The 21,306-nt window shown below is 50.6% G+C and overlaps 2 protein-coding genes across 2 annotated transcripts in view; one reads left to right on the top strand and one right to left on the bottom strand.

The window, feature by feature from the left end:
• The window catches only part of LOC142890150 (putative cytochrome P450 120), a 100,342-nt gene that overhangs the window by 19,925 nt on the left and 59,111 nt on the right, over positions 1–21,306 (bottom strand). The window lies entirely within an intron of this gene.
• On the top strand, positions 517–19,588 carry LOC142889905 (uncharacterized). Its single transcript, XM_076028581.1, has 43 exons — positions 517–791; positions 1,492–1,614; positions 1,846–2,085; positions 2,246–2,359; positions 2,491–2,610; positions 2,941–3,066; positions 3,408–3,611; positions 3,714–3,882; positions 4,256–4,424; positions 5,126–5,348; positions 5,525–5,644; positions 5,787–6,008; positions 6,410–6,727; positions 6,852–7,067; positions 7,485–7,742; positions 7,832–8,041; positions 8,457–8,564; positions 8,673–8,855; positions 9,219–9,371; positions 9,684–10,136; positions 10,240–10,455; positions 11,059–11,214; positions 11,325–11,447; positions 11,964–12,158; positions 12,328–12,546; positions 12,680–12,912; positions 13,105–13,237; positions 13,475–13,668; positions 13,754–13,937; positions 14,644–14,856; positions 14,942–15,125; positions 15,220–15,421; positions 15,573–15,737; positions 16,000–16,236; positions 16,584–16,811; positions 16,980–17,114; positions 17,207–17,405; positions 17,507–17,632; positions 17,823–17,930; positions 18,412–18,619; positions 18,657–19,010; positions 19,075–19,174; positions 19,485–19,588. The coding sequence occupies exons 1-43, from the start codon at positions 731–733 to the stop codon at positions 19,545–19,547; spliced, it is 7,965 nt and encodes a 2,654-aa protein (XP_075884696.1). The 5' UTR covers positions 517–730; the 3' UTR covers positions 19,548–19,588.

The raw sequence follows: 21,306 nt of genomic DNA, 5'->3' as shown, positions 1-21,306 counted from the left end.
ATTAAAAAGCCGTTCATATCCATCCAGAGGTCAGAGTGCACACTTTGACCTCAAAGGAAGACTTGGGAGAACAGAAGCGTGAAGACGCTTTGATTTCTGTTTGATGATTTCAAAGAAGGCAGCGAACAAACAGAGCAGTTAGTGGCCATTTATGGTGCTCTTTTTCTTTTCCAACGATTCATTATTGTCACATTGCGGAAATAACTAGAGAGAAATCTAAATGCCTTTAAAGTGTAACGGGGTGGCGCCTGTCACGTGCTGCGTGTGTTAGAGATTTATTTATGTTAAAATATATGATATAAATCTATCAATTTTTTTTGTTTTTATGGTGATATATGTGGTAAAAATAAATAAATAAATAAATACGGATGGTGACTGCCATTATCCCTGGCGCAACAAATAGAATTTACCCCTTTTTCCGGTCACAAGTTTTGCGCCTCCCCACACACACACACACACACACACACACACACACGTTATCCAAACTGATTCGATTGAATGCTGCAGATTCTCATTTTTTGAAGATTACAAAAATTGAAAAAAATAACAAAACAAAGAAAGAAACTGAATATCATTTGTGTCACACATGAGAACATTTCCAAAGTTACTGGCGGTCAACGGCGGCGGAAGACTCGTGGCCGCGCACACACGCGCACACCTGCGTGCGTTTATTTAAGCGTTTCCTGTCAGGTGACGCCGTTTGGACTCGCCGTGAGCCGCGCGAGCCGAAATGGACGTAGCGCCCTTCCTTTGTTTCGTGACTCTGCTGGCGAGTCTGAGACTTTCTCGAGGTAAAACAAACACAAAAAAAAACTAAATTTGAAAAACAAACAGATAAACCACCATACACGTTTTCTCTCACGTATTTTTGTCCTTACTTTTGTCCCCTCACCCCCTGCCCAAAGTGTAAAGGCGGTCACTTTATCTGTTGGTTAACACTAATGAGCCAAAATGGCTCCTTCCTTCTCCTCGGCTGGTGTTGGTTTTTTGTTTTGTTTTGGGTTTGTTTGTTGTTGTTTTTTTAAAGCGTAGTTAGCGTCACGTTGCTAACTCGTTAGTTACTTTCAGTGACGCTTCTGACTTCGGCCACGTTTGTTGCGAAGGAAAGAGTCAACGGCACGTCACGAGGGCCAGCGTGGTTTTTGTTTTTGTATTTGCAAGTTTAGTTAATAAATCTCTTCACAGTGGCCTCGTTTTATTTAACTTTTTATTTATTTATTTATTTTACAGTCCGTTAAAGCATAGTTCCAAGCAAATTAGGCCCAAAATCAAAGCCTGAACTTCTCATATCTTGCCATTTTCTTTCAGTTCTTTGAGTTCTCTTTGACTCTCAGATACTGTGTCGGGATTTCCCCTGTGATTCTTAAAAGCGTAATCTGAGCCTCGTTTCAGGTTCCATATCAGACGCTCTTGATAAATGGGATTTCCTAGAGATGTTTGACAGTTTTCCATCTGCCTTCATCCCGTTTTCCTCGTCCGGTGTCTTCTCAGGCCAGTCTCCGGTTTGCCGCCAAAACCAGTGGCAGTGTGACGACGGTGACTGTATCCCTGATGTGTGGAAGTGTGATGGAGATGGAGACTGTCTGGATGGGTCAGATGAAATGGATTGTACAGGTCGGAGGTTCCTCCCCAAAAAAGAAAAACCCTGCTGCCTCTACTGTTTATTTTATTAGTTATGTTGCCTCTTGTGTGCTTGAAATAAATACTGGCAACATGTGAACATTTTTGCCTTTGGGGGTTGATGATGTTGCTGACTCAGGAGCTCCAAAACAAGAATCCTGAATGAGCGATGGCCTCTTCCCTCGAATTAAACTTTCCGGGTTTGGTTCTCCTGTTTACCACCAGACTCATCGGAATGTCCACCGAATCATTTCCCCTGCCGGGACTCCTTCGGCTGCGTCAGCTTGTCTGCCCGTTGCGACGGACAGATTCAGTGTCCGAGCGGCTCGGATGAGGAGAACTGTTCTCCTGCACAGGGCTGTTTGGAGTCTGACTGGACCTGTCGCAACCTCATGTGCATCCCCAGAGAGCAGCGCTGCGACAGTCGCAGTGACTGCACGGACGGTTCTGACGAAGAGGGCTGTGGTATGAGATACGATGCGCTTCCTTTATCATGTTTTTTCAGCCTTCCTTGAGCCAAGTCACAAGTGGCTGAAAAACACTGTCCTAAATAATCCAAGTGCTTTATGTCATGGCCCCGCTTAGATTCCAGCGGCTGTCCCTACCGTATCGTCTCTGTTCACAGGACAGTGTGCTGGCAACGCTGTACGTTGTCCCGATGGGACGTGTTTCCCTGCCGCAGCGCGGTGCGACGGCCAGAGTCACTGCACAGACGGCAGCGACGAACCCGCATCCTGTGGTAGGAGGTCCAGAGAGGAACAAAGCCTCTTCATTTATGATTGACTGATGCCACGCAGAGAGAATTTTTTAATTTTTTAACTTTAATGCCGCTTTTTTTCTTGATGATGATCCACGTTTCACTTCCTACAGGGAAAATCTGCTCCGTAGACAACGGAGGCTGCAGCCACGTGTGTGCCGATGAAGCCAAAGGAGCACGATGTGCCTGTCCTGTTGGCTATGAGCTCTCTACCAATTGGACCGACTGTCAAGGTGTGTGTGTGTCTGTGTCAAAAAGCATAACAATACTTATTTCCAGGGGTTTTCACCTGGAGAGCAATTTTGATGAACCCAACATAAGTTTCTGTTTGGGTGTGGTTTCCCAATTTGGGATAAATAAAGTACATATTTATCTACTGTTGCCATCTGTGTGGAAAGTAAACATGACATTTTAGTTGCTGATTTTCATCTTCTCTGGAAGATGGAAGAATAAAAAATATAAACCTCTGTTATATTTTATATAATAGAGGTTTAATTTTGCAGATGTTAATTCATTTTTATTTTTATTTTTTATTATTTTTACCAATTTCTTCTTTACCTCAGATTTGGATGAATGTGCACCACCTGCTGCTCCATGCATGCATCTCTGCACCAACACGGGCGGTTCTTACTATTGCCAATGCAGGGAAGGGTTCAGAATGGATGGAAAGTCCACATGCTTGGTTACAGGTAAACAGTCCTGAGTTTCACACCTGTTAACGAGACATCATGGGCCTTTTTTTCTCTTTCCAAAGATCAAACCAATCATCATGAAACGTAGCAAGACAAAAGGACACAAATGTGTTAATTGGCTTCTTTGATGGCAAAAATCTCCAATTGGTATGAAAAAGATGAAAGATGTATCCCTGGACAATAGACTTTCAATACTGCAATTTAATATAAAGGTTTCTGAAGATGTGGCTGAGTGGGGAGTTGTCCCTTTCACTTTGAAACTTTCTTCACTCTTGTGAAACATCTGAAGGATTACACAAAACCCGTTCAAGTAGAAACACTTATCACTGTGGCTTCAGGCGGCGCCGTCTCCCTACTGACTGTGCAGAGGAGCTCGTTGGGACTGGTGAATGTGAAGTCGCGACACTTTGATGTGATCCAGACTTTGGCCTCCAACCCAGTGGCTCTGACCTCTGACATTGCCAAAGGTTTGTTCTTCTGGGCCGACAATATAGGCAACATTTACAAGAGTGATGGACAGCGGAGCTCCACCCTCTACAGCGGTGCGTTGCAATATTTTCTGTATCAGACAGAAATTCACATCTGTCTGCTGGTCCTTTTTCACCGAAGCAACTGACGGCTTCTTCCCTGCCTCTGTTCAACAGGTGAGCCTGGAATCGCAGGTCTGGCTTGCGATTGGCTCTCTGGGAACCTGTTCTGGGTTAATCAGAGGACAGAGTCTATTGACATGATGGCAGCCGACGGGAGCAACGCTGTGACGGTGCTTGGCAAGAACATCAGCCCGTCAGAAATCGTGCTGCTCCCTGTTGAGAGGTGTGTTTTATCCTCGGTCCCACTGGGATTTGATATTTTATTTATTTTTAATGATGATGTGCTGCTGGTGGCCCCTCCTTGTCAAGATTAGTTCCACTTTTTTCTGACCACGTATGAAAAAACGTATTATGTGCTTGCGTCATAGGCTGATGGTTAATTAACAAATAAGCATGTAATTTAATAAGTATCTATGAAATACCTATCCTTTTATCTTTCAGTGATCTACAATAGCGGCACAACGCTTATATTTTTGTGTTGACAAATTTTTGCTGTTGACGTAATCTATTACGTTGACTAATTTTCTCTCTCTCTCTCTCTCTCTCTCTCTCTCTCTCACTCTCTCTCTCTCTCTCTCTCTCTCTATCCTTCAAAGCTCCATGTTTTGGTTGGATGGTGGACGGGAGGGCCGCTCCACACTAGAGAGGTCGTGGATGGACGGCTCGGACAGAGGCACCCTGGCCGTCCTCACCGCTCAGCAGGCCCACGGCCTCACCGCTGACGTAGCCGCCCGCAGACTATACTGGATCAGCGACTTCAAGAGGGTGAGCCCAGGGTGAAAAATTGCCGTGAGAAAGCAATGGACGGTGTCGACAGAGTTGGCGCCCTCTAGTGGAGCGCGCTGGCTGTACCATCAAAACTTTCCAGCCATGTCCCTTGATCAAATGTGATCTCACTCTACTGCCCTCACTTGAAAAAGTTTTGATTCAAAGGTACAGTGTGTAAAATTCTGCCATCTAGTGGTCAGATTTTTAGATTGGAGCGCTTCTGAGCTTGCCAGAGAACTACGGTGGCCTGCGCACATAAACCTGGATACCTTGTCCACGCTCCTCTTCATTAGTTTATTAGAGGTTGTTCACCATTGTTCACCCCAAATATAAAACCTTCTCTCAGGCTGGCCCGATTGTCCACACGGGGCTTCCATAGAAATATAGCGAGAGCAAGACCCTTGCTATATTTATATTCTTATATATATTTTTATTATAACCCTAACTGTTCTATGGGTAGGAAAACCAAATGACTTTTATTGTACTGCAAGTATACGCTTATCTTAATTTATTTAAGGGCAATATAGTAAGCTTTTACCAATATAAAAATCATATATTAGGGCAATTTTTACACACTGGACCTTTTGCAGTGAAACCTCATGTATACCTAAAGAAAAGAAGGAAAATAAAATGAAAAAAGAAACCTCATAACCAACGGTTGAGTCTGGGCGAGTTTCGTCTGAGCGTCTCTGATCCAGTCCATAGAGACGGTGAAGGCTGACGGAAGCGGCCGCAGCTCCTTCTTCGGGGTCTTCAGCAGGAGGCCGGCGCTGGCCTTGGCTGCGTTCGCCGGCTCCTTCTTCTGGGCGGACGAGACTGGACTGTGGCACGTCCGGCAGGATCTCTCAGGGCCAAAGGACTTTATATCCCCGGCAGAGCTGCCCGTGATGGCCGTCCACCAGCAGCAGCAGCAGCCTCAGGGTTAGTAGAGCAGCACTTGGATAGAAGTGAAGGCGATGCTTCTTGCCACTTCCTTCATTTAAAGTTCTAAAGGGATTGAAATTTGCATGGACTCTTCTCTTTTGTTGCATGCAAATGTTTTTTTTTTTTGTTTGTTTGTTTTGCACATCTAATCTATGTTCATGTTCAATCCACAGGCTCCTCTGCATGTGCAAACGCTCCGTGCCAGCTGTGTCAGCTGACAAGGGCAAACCCACTGGGCTTCAAATGCACCTGTCCACCTTCCAAAGTACTGCTGTTTGATGGGGCCTGTGAACGTAGGTTCACCAGGACTATATATACATATATACATGCATACATTTTTTCCAATGCCAAATCCTCAAATTCTTTATCTTGCAATAATATGTGTTCGCCTCCCGTGACTCCTTGCGGTTGTTTTGTTGTGACGCCGTCCCGCAGACCCGAGGTTCTTGTACGCCACCATGAGCGACATCATGATGGTGGAGTTCAGGGACACGACGGAGGTGGCGGTCTCGCAATTCTTTGCCACCCACGACGGCATCCTGTCGTTTGACCTGGACTGGCACCGGGACCGGCTGTACTGGGCCAACCAGGCTGGCCAAGTCCAACGCACAGGCCTGAGCCGGGCCGAGGTCGAGCTGGTCCCAACGCCCGTGGCAGGTTCGTATTCTCAGCTCCTTTTCCAAGGTTTGTCCCACCTGCCCCCGGATTGGCTGTTCTGTAGCACGTGGTACACCGCTGCCTCCTTGTCACTGGCTGAGTGAGAAAGGAGGAGCGCTTGGTTTTCGTGCAGTTGATGTGCGGAGTGAAAATGTTGCGGGATAAATTAGGAGCGCACATTTTCTCGCAGCTGATCTCCCGAATGAGAAAAATCATCCCCATCTAGAGAGGAGGTCACGGCAAGTATGAATTGAGAATCGTGAAACAGATATTTATTTTTTACAGTTAGTCTTTTTTTTTAATGACAATTAATCATGCAGCACAATATGCAAGTGCTGTTGGACGACCCTGGAGATTCTCAGCCCCCTCCCCATCCAACCCACCTCCGCTTATTCTGCCAGTTTGTCTGATCCAGGTTGACCAGAGGAGAGGGAACCTGTACTGGGTGTCATGTGACCAGAGCGTCCTCGGCATCACGACGGCGGATGGGCGAAACTCGCAGCGGCTGTACGAGGCAGCGGCGGCAGGGATGGTGCGCAGCCTGCACGTGGACTGGATGAGCGACATGGTGCTGTGGCTGGAGGAGGAGCGTCTCCTCGCCATGAGCGGCGCCGGCGGCCGGGCCAAAGAGCTGCTGCGGCTGGCCGGTGTGGGCAGCAGGGTGGACGTGGTCTTTGACGTCGGTGCCAACAGCCTGGTCTGGAACTCCAACCAGGAAGGTCAGTCATCATTATTAAGTACTTGGACTCTACACCTTTTGTAAAAAAGTGGTATCGGTGCATAACTAATTATTATCATTTTTTAAATAATGTTTATTGATATTCGGAGTGCTTTGTCTTCCAGGAGTGATGACTTTGGGTTTGCTGCAGGGCAGGAGGCACCGAGGCGTCCGCAGGTGGAACATCACCGGCTCCATTATGGCCGCCTGGGAGCCATTCCTGTTGTCACACTCTGATGATGTCATGACTCTTTGGAACCGTCGCGACGGCAGCGCTGTACAGAGCGTAACCGTGGGGGCTCAAGTGTTGAGCGTGATTGCTGCAGTCAGGGAGATCAAAGGTCGGAAACAATCGTCCAGCTCAGTGTCGGGGGTTGGGGGTTGAGGAGGAAGGATAAAAATCCTGCAGCCTCAGATTTAAAGGTCCAGTGTGTAATGTTTGGAGATTTTGAGAAGAATTTTAGCCCACCCTCGCACTCTCCCTCTCTCCTCCTGCCAGTGAACTACACAAGCTTTCACGAGCAATACGAAGCATGTTGTCAGGTGACCTGGATTGTCCAGACCGACTGCCTTAAAAATATGGCAGTGCAAGATGGCAACTAACTGGGAGAAAGACGGCTTCTGTTATATGCATATTCTTTTGTGTGTCTGTGTATATTTTAGTGTCGAAATACAAAATGCCGCAACGCAGTGTGAAATATTCTTTTTTTTTTCAATTAAACGTCCCTTTTTTAACATTCCTTCGTCTTTGCCCCCAGCGGCCATCACGCCCGCCTGCCTGCCGCCCTCCATCCAGTGCCGCCACTCGCCACTCTGCCTGCCGCCGGCCCTGCTGTGCAACGGCGAGCAGGACTGCCCTCACGGAGATGACGAGGCCGACTGCCCGGCTGTCCCGCCAGCACTGAAGTGTCCGCCGGGCTCCGAGCGCTGCACCGACGGCGCCGGCTGCGTTTTGCAAAGCCACGTGTGCGACGGCGAGAAGCACTGTCAGGACGGCTCGGACGAGCAAGCGTGCGGTGAGTGCGTCGGTTGGCATAGAAGTTTTATTTCTTTTAAAACCTTTTTTTTTTACTTCTGAGTCTGCTCCTGGCCTGTGTTTGTCCAGACACCGAGGCGGCCCCGGTTGTCCTGCCACAGCCGAGCGCCGAGCCAGCGCTGGTCCGCCAGAGCCCCCCTGCGGCCTGCCACAGCCCCCAGGTGCCGTGTCCCCGGTCCACCGTCCACCTCTGCGTCGCCCCCGGCCAGTTCTGCGACGGCCAGTACGACTGTCCAGACGGCTTCGACGAGCACGACTGTCTGACGTGTCCGTCGAGTGGTAAGCCGTCTTCCGCCTTGGTTCTTGTCCCACAAGAAAATTCCTTGACGCCTTTTTTTGTAATTAAATAAAGAAAGGAACTGGAATCTTAAAAATGTTTTCTTAAATGAGGATAGTTTTAATTTAATTTGAGTTTATTTTTCTTTATTTTTTAATTTTTATTTCTTAATATTTATTTATTTATTATTTATTCACATGTATTAATTTATTTTCATTTACTTATTAATTTATCTATTTTCTTCCTGAATATTTTCTTTCTTTACATTTATCTATTTTTGTCTTTATTACTTTTTCATTAATTTTTCTTTTTTTCTTACTTATTTAATTTAAATTTTCTCTCTTCACATTCATTATTTTTTTCTTTCTTTCTTATTTATTTCATTCACTAACTCACTCATTCATTCATTTTCAAAAGGTGATTTCCGCTGCCAGGATGGCCAGCGCTGCGTCTCCAGGACTCTGGTGTGCGACGGCCGGCCCGACTGTGGCGACGGCTCGGACGAGGATGACTGCGATAACGGCGGTGAGCATTTGATCGACTGAGTGTCGAGCCGGCGGTCAACTCTTCCAAGACATTGATGTTTCCACGCATGCTCTCGTCCCTTCCCCTCTTTCCTCCGTCTGAACGCAGACACAGTCCCTGCTAGTGACCTTGTTCCCGCCGCCGCCCTGCAGCCGCCGCCGCTCTGCAGCGGCTCAGACTTCCAGTGTCCCGGCTCAACACTCTGCATCAGTCCGGCTCAGTTCTGCGACGGCAAATACGACTGCGCCGATGGATCTGACGAGAAGTGTCAGGCCAGATGTCCCTATACTAGTGAGCATTCCAACACATATATACATGTAATACAGTGTTTTTCAACCACCGTCTGTTGTGAGGTAATGTCAGGTGTGCTGTAAAAAATGATCTAATTTCACTTAATTGGTCTAAAAAAATGATAATATTCCATTGTTGAGTAACTGTGCTTTAAAATGGCGTTTCTCACCTGGTGGGTCGTGACCCAAAAGTGAGCCGCAAAGTTGTTTTGATTGGGTCGCAGCTCCGTGGGCAGTTTCCTTTTTTCTTTTAAAGGGTTTCTAAAATGTATATTTTTTTAATGAAAAAAATGTTCCAATGCTCAAAAAAGTTTGAAAAACACTGCTGTAATATCCCATAATTTTTGTCTGCGTCCTTCTTCAGCTGACTTCCCCTGCAGGGCCGGAGGGCGCTGCGTCCCCAGGAGTCTGGTCTGTGACGGACGACCCGACTGCCTGGATGCCTCCGATGAGACAGACTGCCGTGCTGCAGCGCCCCCTCCTGGTGCTCAGGGAGCACCAGCGGCAGCGGCGCCCCGTCCTGGTGCTCAGGGAGCAGCAGCAGCGGCAGCGGCACCCCCTCCAGATGCTCAGGTAGCAGCAGCAGCAGCGGCGCCCCCTCCAGATGCTCAGGTAGTAGCAGCAGCAGCGGCGCCCCCTCCAGATGCTCAGGTAGCAGCAGCAGCAGCAGCGGCGCCCCCTCCAGATGCTCAGGTAGTAGCAGCAGCAGCGGCACCCCCTCCAGATGCTCAGGTAGCAGCAGCAGCAGCAGCGGCGCCCCCTCCAGATGCTCAGGTAGTAGCAGCAGCAGCGGCGCCCCCTCCAGATGCTCAGGTAGTAGCAGCAGCAGCGGCGCCCCCTCCTGGTGCTCAGGGAGCAGCAGCAGCAGCGGCGCCCCCTCCTGGTGCTCAGGGAGCAGCAGCAGCAGCGGCTCCCCCTCCTGGTGCTCAGGCAGAAGCAGTAGCAGCAGCGGCGCCCCCTTCTGGTGCTCAGGCAGAAGCGCCCCCTACAGGTGCTCAGGCAGAAGCAGTAGCAGCAGCGGCGCCCCCTTCTGGTGCTCAGGCAGAAGCGCCCCCTACAGGTGCTCAGGCAGAAGCTCCACCTCCTGGTGCTCAGGCAACAGCAGTAGCAGCAGCAGCGCCCCCTTCTGGTGCTCAGCCAGTGGACTTGATGTGCCACATGCACAACGCCAGACTGTGTAGAGACGGCAGCGACTGCGTCCTGCACATCCATGTGTGCGACGGAGAGGACGACTGCGCAGACGGATCAGATGAGGAGGGCTGCCCAAATAGTTGCAGACCTGGTTGGCATTTTTTCTTTCTTTCCGCGCTTTCTCGTCTCTCAAAAGCACAACTAAAATTGTTAGATTGTCGACGCCGTCCGTCTGCCCCCTGCTTCCCCCTCAGGCCAGTTCCGGTGTGCCCATGGGAAGAGGTGCATCCTCGGGAGTCAGCGGTGCGACGGCTCGCCTGACTGCACCGACCACTCGGACGAGCAGGGCTGCCGTGTGCCATCTAGGGGCTGCGAGCATCGCTGCACCGATGGCACCCGCTGCATCCCAAACACGTTTGTGTGCGACGGAGAGACGGACTGCCCCGATGGCTCGGACGAACGCAACTGCGGTGAGGGACGTTGACGCCCCCTGGTGCTGAGGGGAGAAACTGTTACTGGCTCTGGGTGTTTTGCCCCCGTTTTTCGTTTTTTGTTTTTTTGTTTTATCTTATTTTTTATTTATTTATTTTATTGATTGAGTTAAAACAAAACACAATGCAAACACAAACATTTCCATCTCCTGAATGAAAGGGAGCAGAAAGTAGAATAGTCTTATACTATCTGCCCCCTTTACCCAAAGAAATACATTTACAAAGACCTTAAATAAAACAAAAACATCCATAACAACACAATAAATATTCAAAATACTCAACAACCAAAAATACTTACTAAATAATTTTCTCCTGTCAATTGTGGTGGAAATTATTTTCACTTAGTTCCTTAAATGCCATGGATTTGGAGTGATTAATATGGAGTCCATTCTGACCATTGCTTTAAACATTGTATCTGTTTATGAATTTTATCTAACCTTCTCATAAATATTTTTTTTTAATGAATTTTTAGCTGTTTTCATTTTTCTCAAGAAATACCCCTGTTAAAAATAGATGGATTGCATGTACATGTAAACGATTCAATGTCCTCATTCAGTAATATTGTTAACTCTCCTCCACCAGTACCGGTGGTCCTTGCCACCACCTGCGTCAGCCCATCGCCTATCCGATGTCACGGCTCGCTGACGTGCATCGCCGAGGATCAGCTGTGCGACGGACTGCACGACTGCCCCAACGGCTCCGACGAGCTCAACTGCGCCCCCCGGTGCGAGAATGCAGGTACTACTTTCCAGTCAAACCACACACGGGACATTTTTCAGTGGAAGTGAAGTGGCCCCCTGGTGGGCATGGGCTGGGAGGATCTTCTGAGAGGTTCTCTACCTCTTCAGGGGGCTTCCTGTGCGGCGACGGGACGACGTGCCTTCCCAGGAAATGGGTGTGCGACGGTCGTGCCCACTGCGCTGACGGCTCGGATGAAAAGTCGTGTGCCGTCGCCGTTTCTACTGCTCCAGGTAGTGGCAATAAGTTAAATAAAAGGAAACAACTGAATATAGGATTCATTAAAGGTTTGTAAAGTGTGTAATATTTGGAGATTTTGAAGAAAAAACTGTGACATTAATGATTATGTTTTAGGTTGCAGCGTCTTTCACTCTCCCTTTCTCCCCCTTCTGAGTTTGCCAGTGAACTACAGTGGCCTGCGCACCCATCTTGTCCACCTTCTTCTTTGTTGGTTTATTTGAAGACGCCAGCATTCACCTTAATTACAAAACGCATAGTATACACATTCATTCATGTATTTATGGGCAGTATAAAGTTTTAAAGCTTTTACCAATATAAAAATTGTAAATTAAGCCATATATTACACACTGGACCTTTAAGTCTTCATTTAACATACATGATTGTTGGTATTGTTCTTAGTCATCGTGTAAATTGCAAGCGGAGTCCACTTTTCCACGGCATCTCTGACTTTTCTCCTGACTGGTCTCCGTGATTGGTTGTCCCCCGGTGTCCCCCTCCTCTTTGCAAAGCCCCTCCAATCCCCACCCCCACTCCTACCCCTATTCCCAGCCCCTCCGCCTCCCCGGCCCCGCTGAGCTGTAACTTAGGTTACCAGCTGTGCGACAACCGCCTGGAGTGCGTGATGTTCGACCACTTGTGTGACGGGGAAGAGGACTGCTCGGACGGCTCCGACGAGGAGCGCTGCGCCTCCCAGTGCTCGCAGGGTGAGAGGTGTTCCCTAACCCTGCTGCTGCTGGGGGCACCGCCATATTCAAATCAAATCAAACTTTATTAATAAAGCACTTTTCACACAAAGCCAAAGGAAAATGGTTGAATCTGGGAAACACTTGACCACCCGCCTCCTCCCCCGCCTTTCTTTTTTGTGTCCCTCAGCCGAGTTCCGCTGCGCTCACGGGCGCAGGTGCGTGGCGGCGGCAAGGGTGTGCGACGGCCGTAACGACTGCCAGGACCTGTCGGACGAGCGGGACTGTGAGCGGAAGACGTTGGGGCTGTGCCACCACCGCTGCGACGGTGGCATCCGCTGCCTCCCCCACACCTTCCTGTGCGACGGCGAGGACGACTGCTCCGACGGCTCCGACGAGAAAAACTGTGGTAACGGAGGGGGAAAAATTTATACTTTTACTTATACTCCCCCCTCGCTGAAATTATTAATCACAAGCCTGATGGAGAAACAGTCAGGTGACGCCTCGTCTCGCCTTGGCTCGGCTGGCCTGCCCCCCCCCAGGTGTGCGGGTCTGCCCTGCCGAGCTGCCCTACCGCTGCGCCAGCGGCCAGTGTTTGTCGGAGGGTCTTCGCTGCGACGGCCACCCGGACTGCCACGACCACTCGGACGAGTGGGGCTGCTCCAGGCCGCCGCACTGCCCCACGCAGCGGCGCTGTCCCAGCAGCCACGAGTGCCTGGAGAAGGAGTGGCTCTGCGACGGCGAGGACGACTGCAAGGACGGCTGGGACGAGAAGGTATATAAATATATATGTGTTCATTTTCGTCAGATGTTAACTAAAATTACTCCAGACTACACGGCACTGCTGTGACTTGTAGGTAGTGAGTTGGGGGCGGTTGGAGTGATTTCACAGACAGTGAACAGAGTCAACGGCATCAACAAAGGTGGCTGGAATGAAGTGACGTGCAGTGTCTCCGTGTGTGTCCAGAACTGCACGTCGCCAGCGGTGGTGGCGTGCATGGAGCACCAGTGGCAGTGTGGCGGTGACAGCGAGTGCATCCCCGCGTCCTGGAAGTGCGACGGCCAGGCCGACTGCCACAACAGCATGGACGAAGACAAATGTGAGCCAGTTTCCCTCTGTTATTAGTACGCAGGAGTTTTTGACCCTCCCAGGATGGCAGCACTGCTAGATCAGTATTTCTTAATCTCGGCTCCCCACAGTGGTTCTTTGGTGTAATTGCAAGGGCTCTGTGAACATTGCGTTTATAGAGATAGGATTGTTTTATTAAGTTCTGACTGAGACCTTTTGAAACTGAGACAGTTCGCTCTTCTCCCACCTACACCTATGCCCCCTGCAGGCGGCAGGAGGAATTGTCCAGCCCACCTGTATCAGTGCGGCAGCGGCGACTGCGTGCACCCCGACCTGGTGTGCGACCGCGTCCGCAACTGCGTGGACGGCTCGGATGAAGGCAACGGCTGCCTCCGCCGCAACTGCACCCACCTGCTGGCCCCACGCTGTGAGCACCTCTGCGTTAGCACCCCCGGTGGCCCGGTCAGTGCACTGCATCGCGACTTAATCGTCAGCCTGAGTCGTGTACCGCTGAGCTCACTCTTTGTCTTCTGTCCCACCGCCACAGAGGTGTTTCTGCCCCGCCGGGTTCAGACTCCACCCAAACACCGGCGCCTGCTCCGACACCAACGAATGTGTTGGCACGCGACACGAGTGCAAACACATCTGCGTCAACGCGCCGGGCTCCTACTCCTGTCGGTGCCACGCAGGCTTCTACCTGGAGCCAGACGGCACGAGCTGCAAAACCAAAGGTGAGACTTGCAGGGGCTGGAGTTGAAACTTTGGAGCAGCCTATATACAAATGAAATGGTTAAAGGTCCAGTGTGCAAAATTTGGCCTGATTTATGATTTCTATATTGGTTAAAGCAGAATATACTGCCCGTAAATGTATTAACAATTATTCACGAAGAAGAAGAAGAAGGTATTCAGTTTTATGTGCGCAGGCCACCGTAGTTCGCTGGCAAGCTCGAGAGAGGGAGGGGGTGAGCGAAAGGCCACTTCAATCTAAAATTTCACTGCTTGATGTTGCGGTTTCTTCTTCAAAATCTCCAAAGATTACACACTGGACCTTAAAAACCTAGGAGCAGCCTGCATAAAAAATTAAAAAGGTTAAGATGAGTATTCACTACATAAAATCTAAAAATAAATGTCTCTTTTATTTATTTTATTTATATGTATATATATTTATATATATATATATATATATATATATATATATATATATATATATATATATATAAATATATATATATTTATTTATTTTTTTTTTTTTAAAAAGAAAAGAGACACATACGTTTATTTTTAGATTTTATGTAGTGAATACTCATCTTAACCTTTTTAATTTTTTATGCAGGCTGCTCCTAGGTTTTTAAGGTCCAGTGTATGTGTGTAGGTGTAGGTGTTTCTTGTGTAGTGAATGAGTGACCTGTCTGTCCGTCTGTCCCTCCCTCCCTCCAGACGAGCCTCTGCTGCTGGCGTCAGTGCAGTCGGAGCTGCTGCTACTGGGCGTCCACAGCGGCAGCCTGCGCCTCTTGCTGACCGCCAGGCGGCCCGTCTTCTCGCTGGACTACAACTGGGAGCAGCAGCGGATCTACTGGCTGAGTCCCGACTACCAGAGCATCCACTGGACTGACACCAGGAGCCCCGACAACAAGCGGACACTCATCAAAGGTTTGTCGGGGGGTGGAGGGTGTCGTCCTTCCACCTGAAGCCTGAAGGGGGCGGCGACGGTGTTTAAACACATCTATCGTCCCAGGGGTGAAGGCGGACTTCATCGCCGTGGACTGGGTGGGCGACAACCTGTACTGGGTTGACGGGCTGGTGGGCCAGATCCTGGCGGTGAGGCTCAGCAACAGCACGCTGAGGTCGCAGGAGTTCACGGTGGTGCTGGGGGAGGATCTGGAGCAGCCCAGCTCCCTGGTCCTGGTGCCTCAGAGGGGGTGAGGACATCACCTCACATCTGGTCCGCCTGTCCGTCCGTCAGTCTGCTGAAAGCTGCTGCGCCCCCTCCCGTCCCTCTCCCACTCCCACCAGGTTGATGCTGTGGTCGGAGATTGGCAGTTCTCCTCACATCGAGCGCTCTGGGATGGACGGCTCCAGGAGGAAGGTGGTGGTGAACCACTCCCTCCGCTGGCCCGCCGGCCTGGCCTACGACTTTGTGGACGGTCGGATGTTCTGGGCCGATGAGAAGCTGCGCTGCATTGGCTCAGCCACCCTGGACGGAGACGACATCAAGGTGATTGTTTCAGTCGGCTCAGACCTCCCAGGTTCCTCCACCAGGAGGCTCAAAATCTCCACCTCCTGGTGGAGGAACCGTGGAGGAACCTGGGAGCTCTGAGCCAACCTTGACAACGTGACTCTCCTCCTCCTCCTCTGTCTGCCCCCAGATCCTTCAGCTGGCCGAGACCCCAGGCCCCTTCTCCGTGGCCGTCTTCAACGACAGGGTCTTCTGGTCGGACACCAAGCGGAGGACCATCCGATCGGCGAACAAGAACACCGGCAAGGACCAGAAGGTTCTGCTGAAGAGACCCGGGCAGCCGTTTGGACTCAAAGTAACTCCGCCGTCTCTTCTCTCTTAGTGCTATTTGTGCCCTTTGTGATGTCACAAATGGTTAGTCATTGGTAAAATTATGATTTTTTTTTTTTTTTCTGTCAAGTCTACCAGAGGAACATCAGCTGACTCTCCCTCCTCCATCAGGGCAAATTAACTCTCTCTCTCTCTCTCTCTCTCTCTCTCTCTCTCTCTCTCTCTCCCTCTCTCTCTCTCTCTCTCTCTCTCTCCCTCTCTCTCTCTCTCTCTTCTCCCCGCTCCAGCTGATGCACGCCCTCTCCCAGCAGTCTCCCCCCAGCCCGTGCAAGAGGCTGCGCTGCTCCCACCTCTGCCTGCTGGGTCCAGCCATCAATACCAGGAGTCTGGGGGCCGCCAGGTGGGAGCTGTCGGCCGCGTGCCGCTGCCCCCGGGGGCTGATGCTGTCCCGGGACGGGGCCTCGTGCTCGCCCCCTGTCGACTCCTCCTTCATCCTGCTGCTGTCCCGCAGCGCCATCCACCAGGTGGCCACCAGCACATTAGATTTAGCTTTGTCATTGCACACATGTCACAAGTACAAAGCAATGAAATGCAGTTTGCATTCAACCAGATGTGCCTAGCAATGACTTGCTATAAAGTGCAGGTGTGAATGCCATAGATATGTACAGAATACAACAGGTTGAAAATGTACAGATGAGATTCCTATGAATGTTGTGATACGATTAACAGGTAATTACCAAGTTGACAAGTAATTGCAATTAATTTAGATGATTGCAGCAAACTGGGAGGTGGGAGGAGCAATCCAAGGATCATCTGCACCTTCACAACAGTTGTTTCTGTGAACCACCCCGCCCCCCTTTTCCCCTCACAGCTTTACCTGCAGTCGGTGGCCCGGGAGGGCGTGGCCCTGAAGAAGATGCCCTCCCACCGACCGCTGCAGCTGTTGGGGCTGACGGAGGCGTCGCTGCTGGACGCGTCGGTCCATGACCTCGCCGTCTATGTGGCGGATGCGGCGCGCAGCACCGTGGACGTCCTGAAAGTGGGCGACGACCGCTCCAGGCAGGGCCTGCCGCCCGTCGGACAGGTCCTGAAGCTGACGGTGGGTCTGACAGTTGATGATCCCCATATAATGATCTTGTATGATGATGTAAGCCGAGCAGATGAGTCGGATCATCTTTTATTCTTTTGTCGTGCTCTGGGATTTCCACCCAAAAATTTTGGATTTCTTTTTTTCCTGTTTTTTTTCCTTCTCTCTCTTGCCCACCAGGGCGAGCGAGTGACCGCGCTGGCGTTGGACTGGGTGACCTCTAACCTCTACTGGAGCAGCAGCCTCAGGCCCCACGTGCATGTCACCTCCCGCCAAGGCGGCCACACCGCCCTGCTGCTGCAGGGGGCGCTGCAGGTGCTGTCGCGCCGCTAGTGAGGCCCTCCACTCCTCCTCCCTCCTTTTCTTTTATTTATTTTTTTGCCGATTATTCCATTTCTGTCCCTCAGGGCGCCACCTCGCTCGCCGTGCACCCGCCGTCGGGGAGGCTGTGCTTTGCGGTGGCCGGCGGCGGAGGGCGGAGCCAGGCGGAGGTGGCCTGCGCCTGGATGGACGGCCGCCGCAAGGCGGTGCTGTGGACCAGAGCGACGCTGCCCGTCTCGCTGGCATTCTCCGACGACGGGGCGACCGTCTACTGGGCCGACAGCGGTGAGTCAGGTCTCGGCGTCGCCTCTTGTTGGCGGGAAAACTAGATGTCTCTGTCAACGAAACTTGTGTGTGTGTGCGTGTGCATGTGTGTGTGTTTCCAGGCCAGGGCGTGATCAGCTGTGTGGGAGTGAACGGCTTGGGCTACCAGGAGATCCAGACGGGTCCGGGTCTTCTGGTCTCGTTCACTCACACCGACAACATGCTGCTGTGGGTCACCCTGCACAACGGTGAGCAAGGAAGCTTTGTTTTGGTTGGTTGTTTGTTTGTTTGTTTTTTTGATAAATCAAGTTTCTATACAGTAATGAACAAGAAACGGTCAAGTGAATCTATAGACAACCTTCATAACCTTGATCTTCATAATTATTAATGCTATAAACACAATTATTGAATAAATGAAGACTGTGTGTGCGTGTGTAGATGTCAGCAAACTGTGGTTCAGCGACGGCCTGCAGCCCAACCAGCTGTGGTTTGAGACCAGGACCAACCTGGTGGGAGCAAAGGCCTTCAGCGTCCACTCCCAGACAGGTGTGGCCCTCTTCCTCCTCTTTCCCCTTCTCCTACTCCTCAATCCCTGCTCCTACTCACTCTCCTCCTCTTCCCCTCTTCCTCTTCCTCACCTCGTCTTCTTTCTTCTCTCCTCTTTCTCTTCCTCTTCCTCCATCTCCCCGTCCCCTCCCCGTCCCCTCCCCTCCTCTCCCTTCACCTCCTCTTCCTCCCCACCTCCCCCTCCTGCACTAGCTGTTAGCTGCTTCACTGCTTCATTTGAATGGAACAGAAACCTGTCCGACCAGTTTTTTTCGTCCCACAAATCGGAAGTCCGTAGACAAAGAGAGAGGTGTGTGTGTGTGTGTTGAATGGACCGCAGGTCATGTGACACTTGCACAGGCGGAGCTCCTCCCTCGTCTCTGCTTAGACACACACACACACACACACACACACACACACACACACACACACACACACACACACACACACACACATTTCCTGATCCCTCTTCCTCCTCCAGGAAGCAACAGTTGCTCTGATGGCGGCGGCTGTGCCCAGCTGTGCCTGGCCTTCCCCGGGGGCCGCACCTGCGCCTGTGGGCGGGGCTTTGTCCCGGCCACAGGCAACACGTCCTGCTCGCCGGTGCCCAGCGGCCAGGAGGACTGCAGCCAACAGGGGGGCGACTGCCAGTCAGGGCCAGGTGGAGCTCCACCTGGAGGTCGTCGCTGGTTTCACATTTTGACTCTTTAGCCACAAATCACCAAGTTTGTTTGTGTTTTTGTTTTACGTACCTGTGTATCGTGTACATGACTCCTCAGACTCCGCCTCCTCCCGTAACATCGAAGTCCAGCCCCCTGCGCCTCTGCCCACTTCCTCCTTGGTGCCCCGGCCCGCCGCTGAAGGAGACAAAGAAGAAAAGTCGGTTCTCTCTGGGTCATGTGACAAGCGACGCTGCCACGGCCGTGGTCGCTGCGCCGGCGCCGGCTGCCGGTGCCGTGCTGGCTTCACAGGGGAATTCTGCCAGGAGGCGGCCCGTGGGCGGAGCCACGGCGCCGCCGTGCTGGGCAGCCTCGTCCTCGCCATCCTGCTGGCGGCCGCCACCTTCATCCTGCTCAAAAGGTACTGTGAGGTGGGGGGTAAATAGGGGCGGGGCCAGCAGTGCTGATGCTCTGTGATTGGACAGGAGAAGCTTCCGAGCGCTGGGCAGCAGCAAGTCGCCGGACAAACAGACGCTGATGGCCAACATGAGTCTGCAGGCCGGCCGGGACGAGTCGGATAGTGAGGTGAGTGAGCACGCGTACACACACACACACACACACACACACACAGCATTGTTATTGCAGCACAATAACAACATTTTCATTTCCTTGATGATTTCTTGGACGATCTAGCTATCTGGTCTCTCTCTCGTTCACTCTTTCTCATTCTCTCACTCAGGCTGTCTCTCACTCTTACTCCCTCTCTCACTCTATCTTCCTCTGTCTGTTGAGGTTGTTAATCGGCTTTTTGTTTTCTCTGAGCGCCACCCTCTCACATTGGAGAGGGCTCGCTCGCTCGCTCGCTCACTCCCAGCCCTCTGGTTTCTCTCCTCAGGAGCTGGACTCTCCTGTGGACGTGAAGAACCCGACGTCGCTGCAGCTCCAACACGCCAACTGACGGCGACGCAGAGAAGAATTCCTGCGTCGCAAGGAGAAGGGGGGGAAAAAAAACAAGAGTTGTGGACAAATAAATTAATAAATATTGAAAACAAAATAAAGATGAAATCCATAAAATCCTCCGTCTGGGCTTGATTTCTAGACTGATTAAATCAGCTGGTTTATATTTGTGGGAATAATGCGAATGAGCACAACGTCACAGGGAGAGCCGCGCACACACACACACACATACATACATACATACATAAATACACACACACACACACACACACACACACACACACACACACAGACAAGTGGCGCATGTTCCAAACTAGCAAGATTGCCTGTTCACACACACAAACACACACTGTTGAGAGTAATAGTAGAAAATACTGAGACAGCTACATTTAAGTAGAATTATATGATGGAGAGGTCACACCGAAGCCTCCCTTGCTGTGAGTTGAAACTGGGACAGACTTCTCAAGGGAGCTCACACACACACTAACACACACACACACACACACTCTCACACAAACAGGCAGGATCCAATTCCAGCAGGAGGGTTTGGAGGCCAGAGAGACATGTTGGGCGAGTCGGGTGGAGACAGTTCGGTCCCAACCTGCCCTCTCCCCCAACACACACACACACACACACACACACACACTCCACCATCCTCCGGACAGCTGAAATCTGTGTTTTTCAGGTCTAGACCTGTTAAACTATTATTATTATCATCATTATCATAAAGTTAGTTTATTTATTTACGCAGTTCATACAAAATAAATGCATTGTTTTTTATGTTTTTTTCTTTTAAAATCTATATTCTTTCTTCAGTTCATTTCTTTTAAAATTAAAGTTTTACGGTGTTTAATGTGTGCTTAGCGGTGTGTGTGTGTGTGACTCAGTCCTATTTAAGACGACACAGGGAAGGGGCGGAGATTTGTGTGCGTGTGTGTGTGTGTTGGCCGGGCAGGTACTAGCAGGTCTCTTCCTCTCCCCCTCCCTATTGTTACAGATTCCCTCACTGAGAGAGGGACCTCAGATTCCACAGGGACCTGCCACAAACGCACCTACACACTCACACAAACCAGGACGCGTGTTGGTCGACTTGGCCGTCTGAAAGTCTCCTCGACTCTCCAGGTGAGTTGTGAGTTTGTTGGCTGCTCGCTCTGCTGGAGCTGCTGTGGACGAACTGGAAGCCTGCTGAGATGTTTGAGGAAGTTTTTACTGGGGACGTCGAGCAGCAGCAGCCGTGAACTTTGGTCTCAAGGTGTTTTTCTCAGCACCGCAGCCGATTGTGTCGCAACGGGCCGAGTGTGACTCACGGATCAACGAGGCTTAAAGTTGAGATTGTCTAATCTTACTTTTTCGGTTTCTACACTCAAACGTTTTAGGTTTATTTGAACTTGAAGCTCTTTTTGATTTCATGCTGCTGCTGACTTTCGCTGACAAATTGACAATCGCGGTGTGAAATCACCTTTTACAACTTTGGTGATGAGACACCCTGTTGTAAAAGGACAATAGTGACAATTCCCGATGACGCAACTCAAGTTTGTCTTTTACATTTGGCTCGACCGCGGTTCCCTATTTGTGAAATGCCTGCGTTAATTTTTCTCTTTGTGGTATTTACAAGTGAAATAACCTCCCGGGGCGCGACACCACTCCCACAGCCAGAGTTGTTGGAAAGAATTTGTGTTCATGGTTCTATGTGAATGTCTGTGTGTGTCTGCGTGTGTCTCCAACACAACAGTCAGTACAGTCGTAGCTTCACGCCGTCG

This window comes from Nelusetta ayraudi, unplaced genomic scaffold (genome assembly GCF_046127955.1).
Source record: "Nelusetta ayraudi isolate G7.1 ecotype Tasmania unplaced genomic scaffold, CSIRO-AGI_Nayr_v1 ptg000026l, whole genome shotgun sequence".
Classification (NCBI taxonomy): domain Eukaryota; kingdom Metazoa; phylum Chordata; class Actinopteri; order Tetraodontiformes; family Monacanthidae; genus Nelusetta; species Nelusetta ayraudi.
Note: the sequence above shows the minus strand (reverse complement) of the source record. Positions and strands in the feature narration are given on the sequence as shown.

Bases quoted from the DNA above. Each gene is read 5' to 3' on its own strand.
- LOC142889905 (XM_076028581.1), top strand. From the start codon at position 731: ATGGACGTAGCGCCCTTCCTTTGTTTCGTGACTCTGCTGGCGAGTCTG. The intron at 4,425-5,125 runs GTGAGCCCAGGG...TCTCTGATCCAG, and splicing joins GGATCAGCGACTTCAAGAGG to TCCATAGAGACGGTGAAGGC. The intron at 17,633-17,822 runs GTGAGCAAGGAA...GTGCGTGTGTAG, and splicing joins GTGGGTCACCCTGCACAACG to ATGTCAGCAAACTGTGGTTC.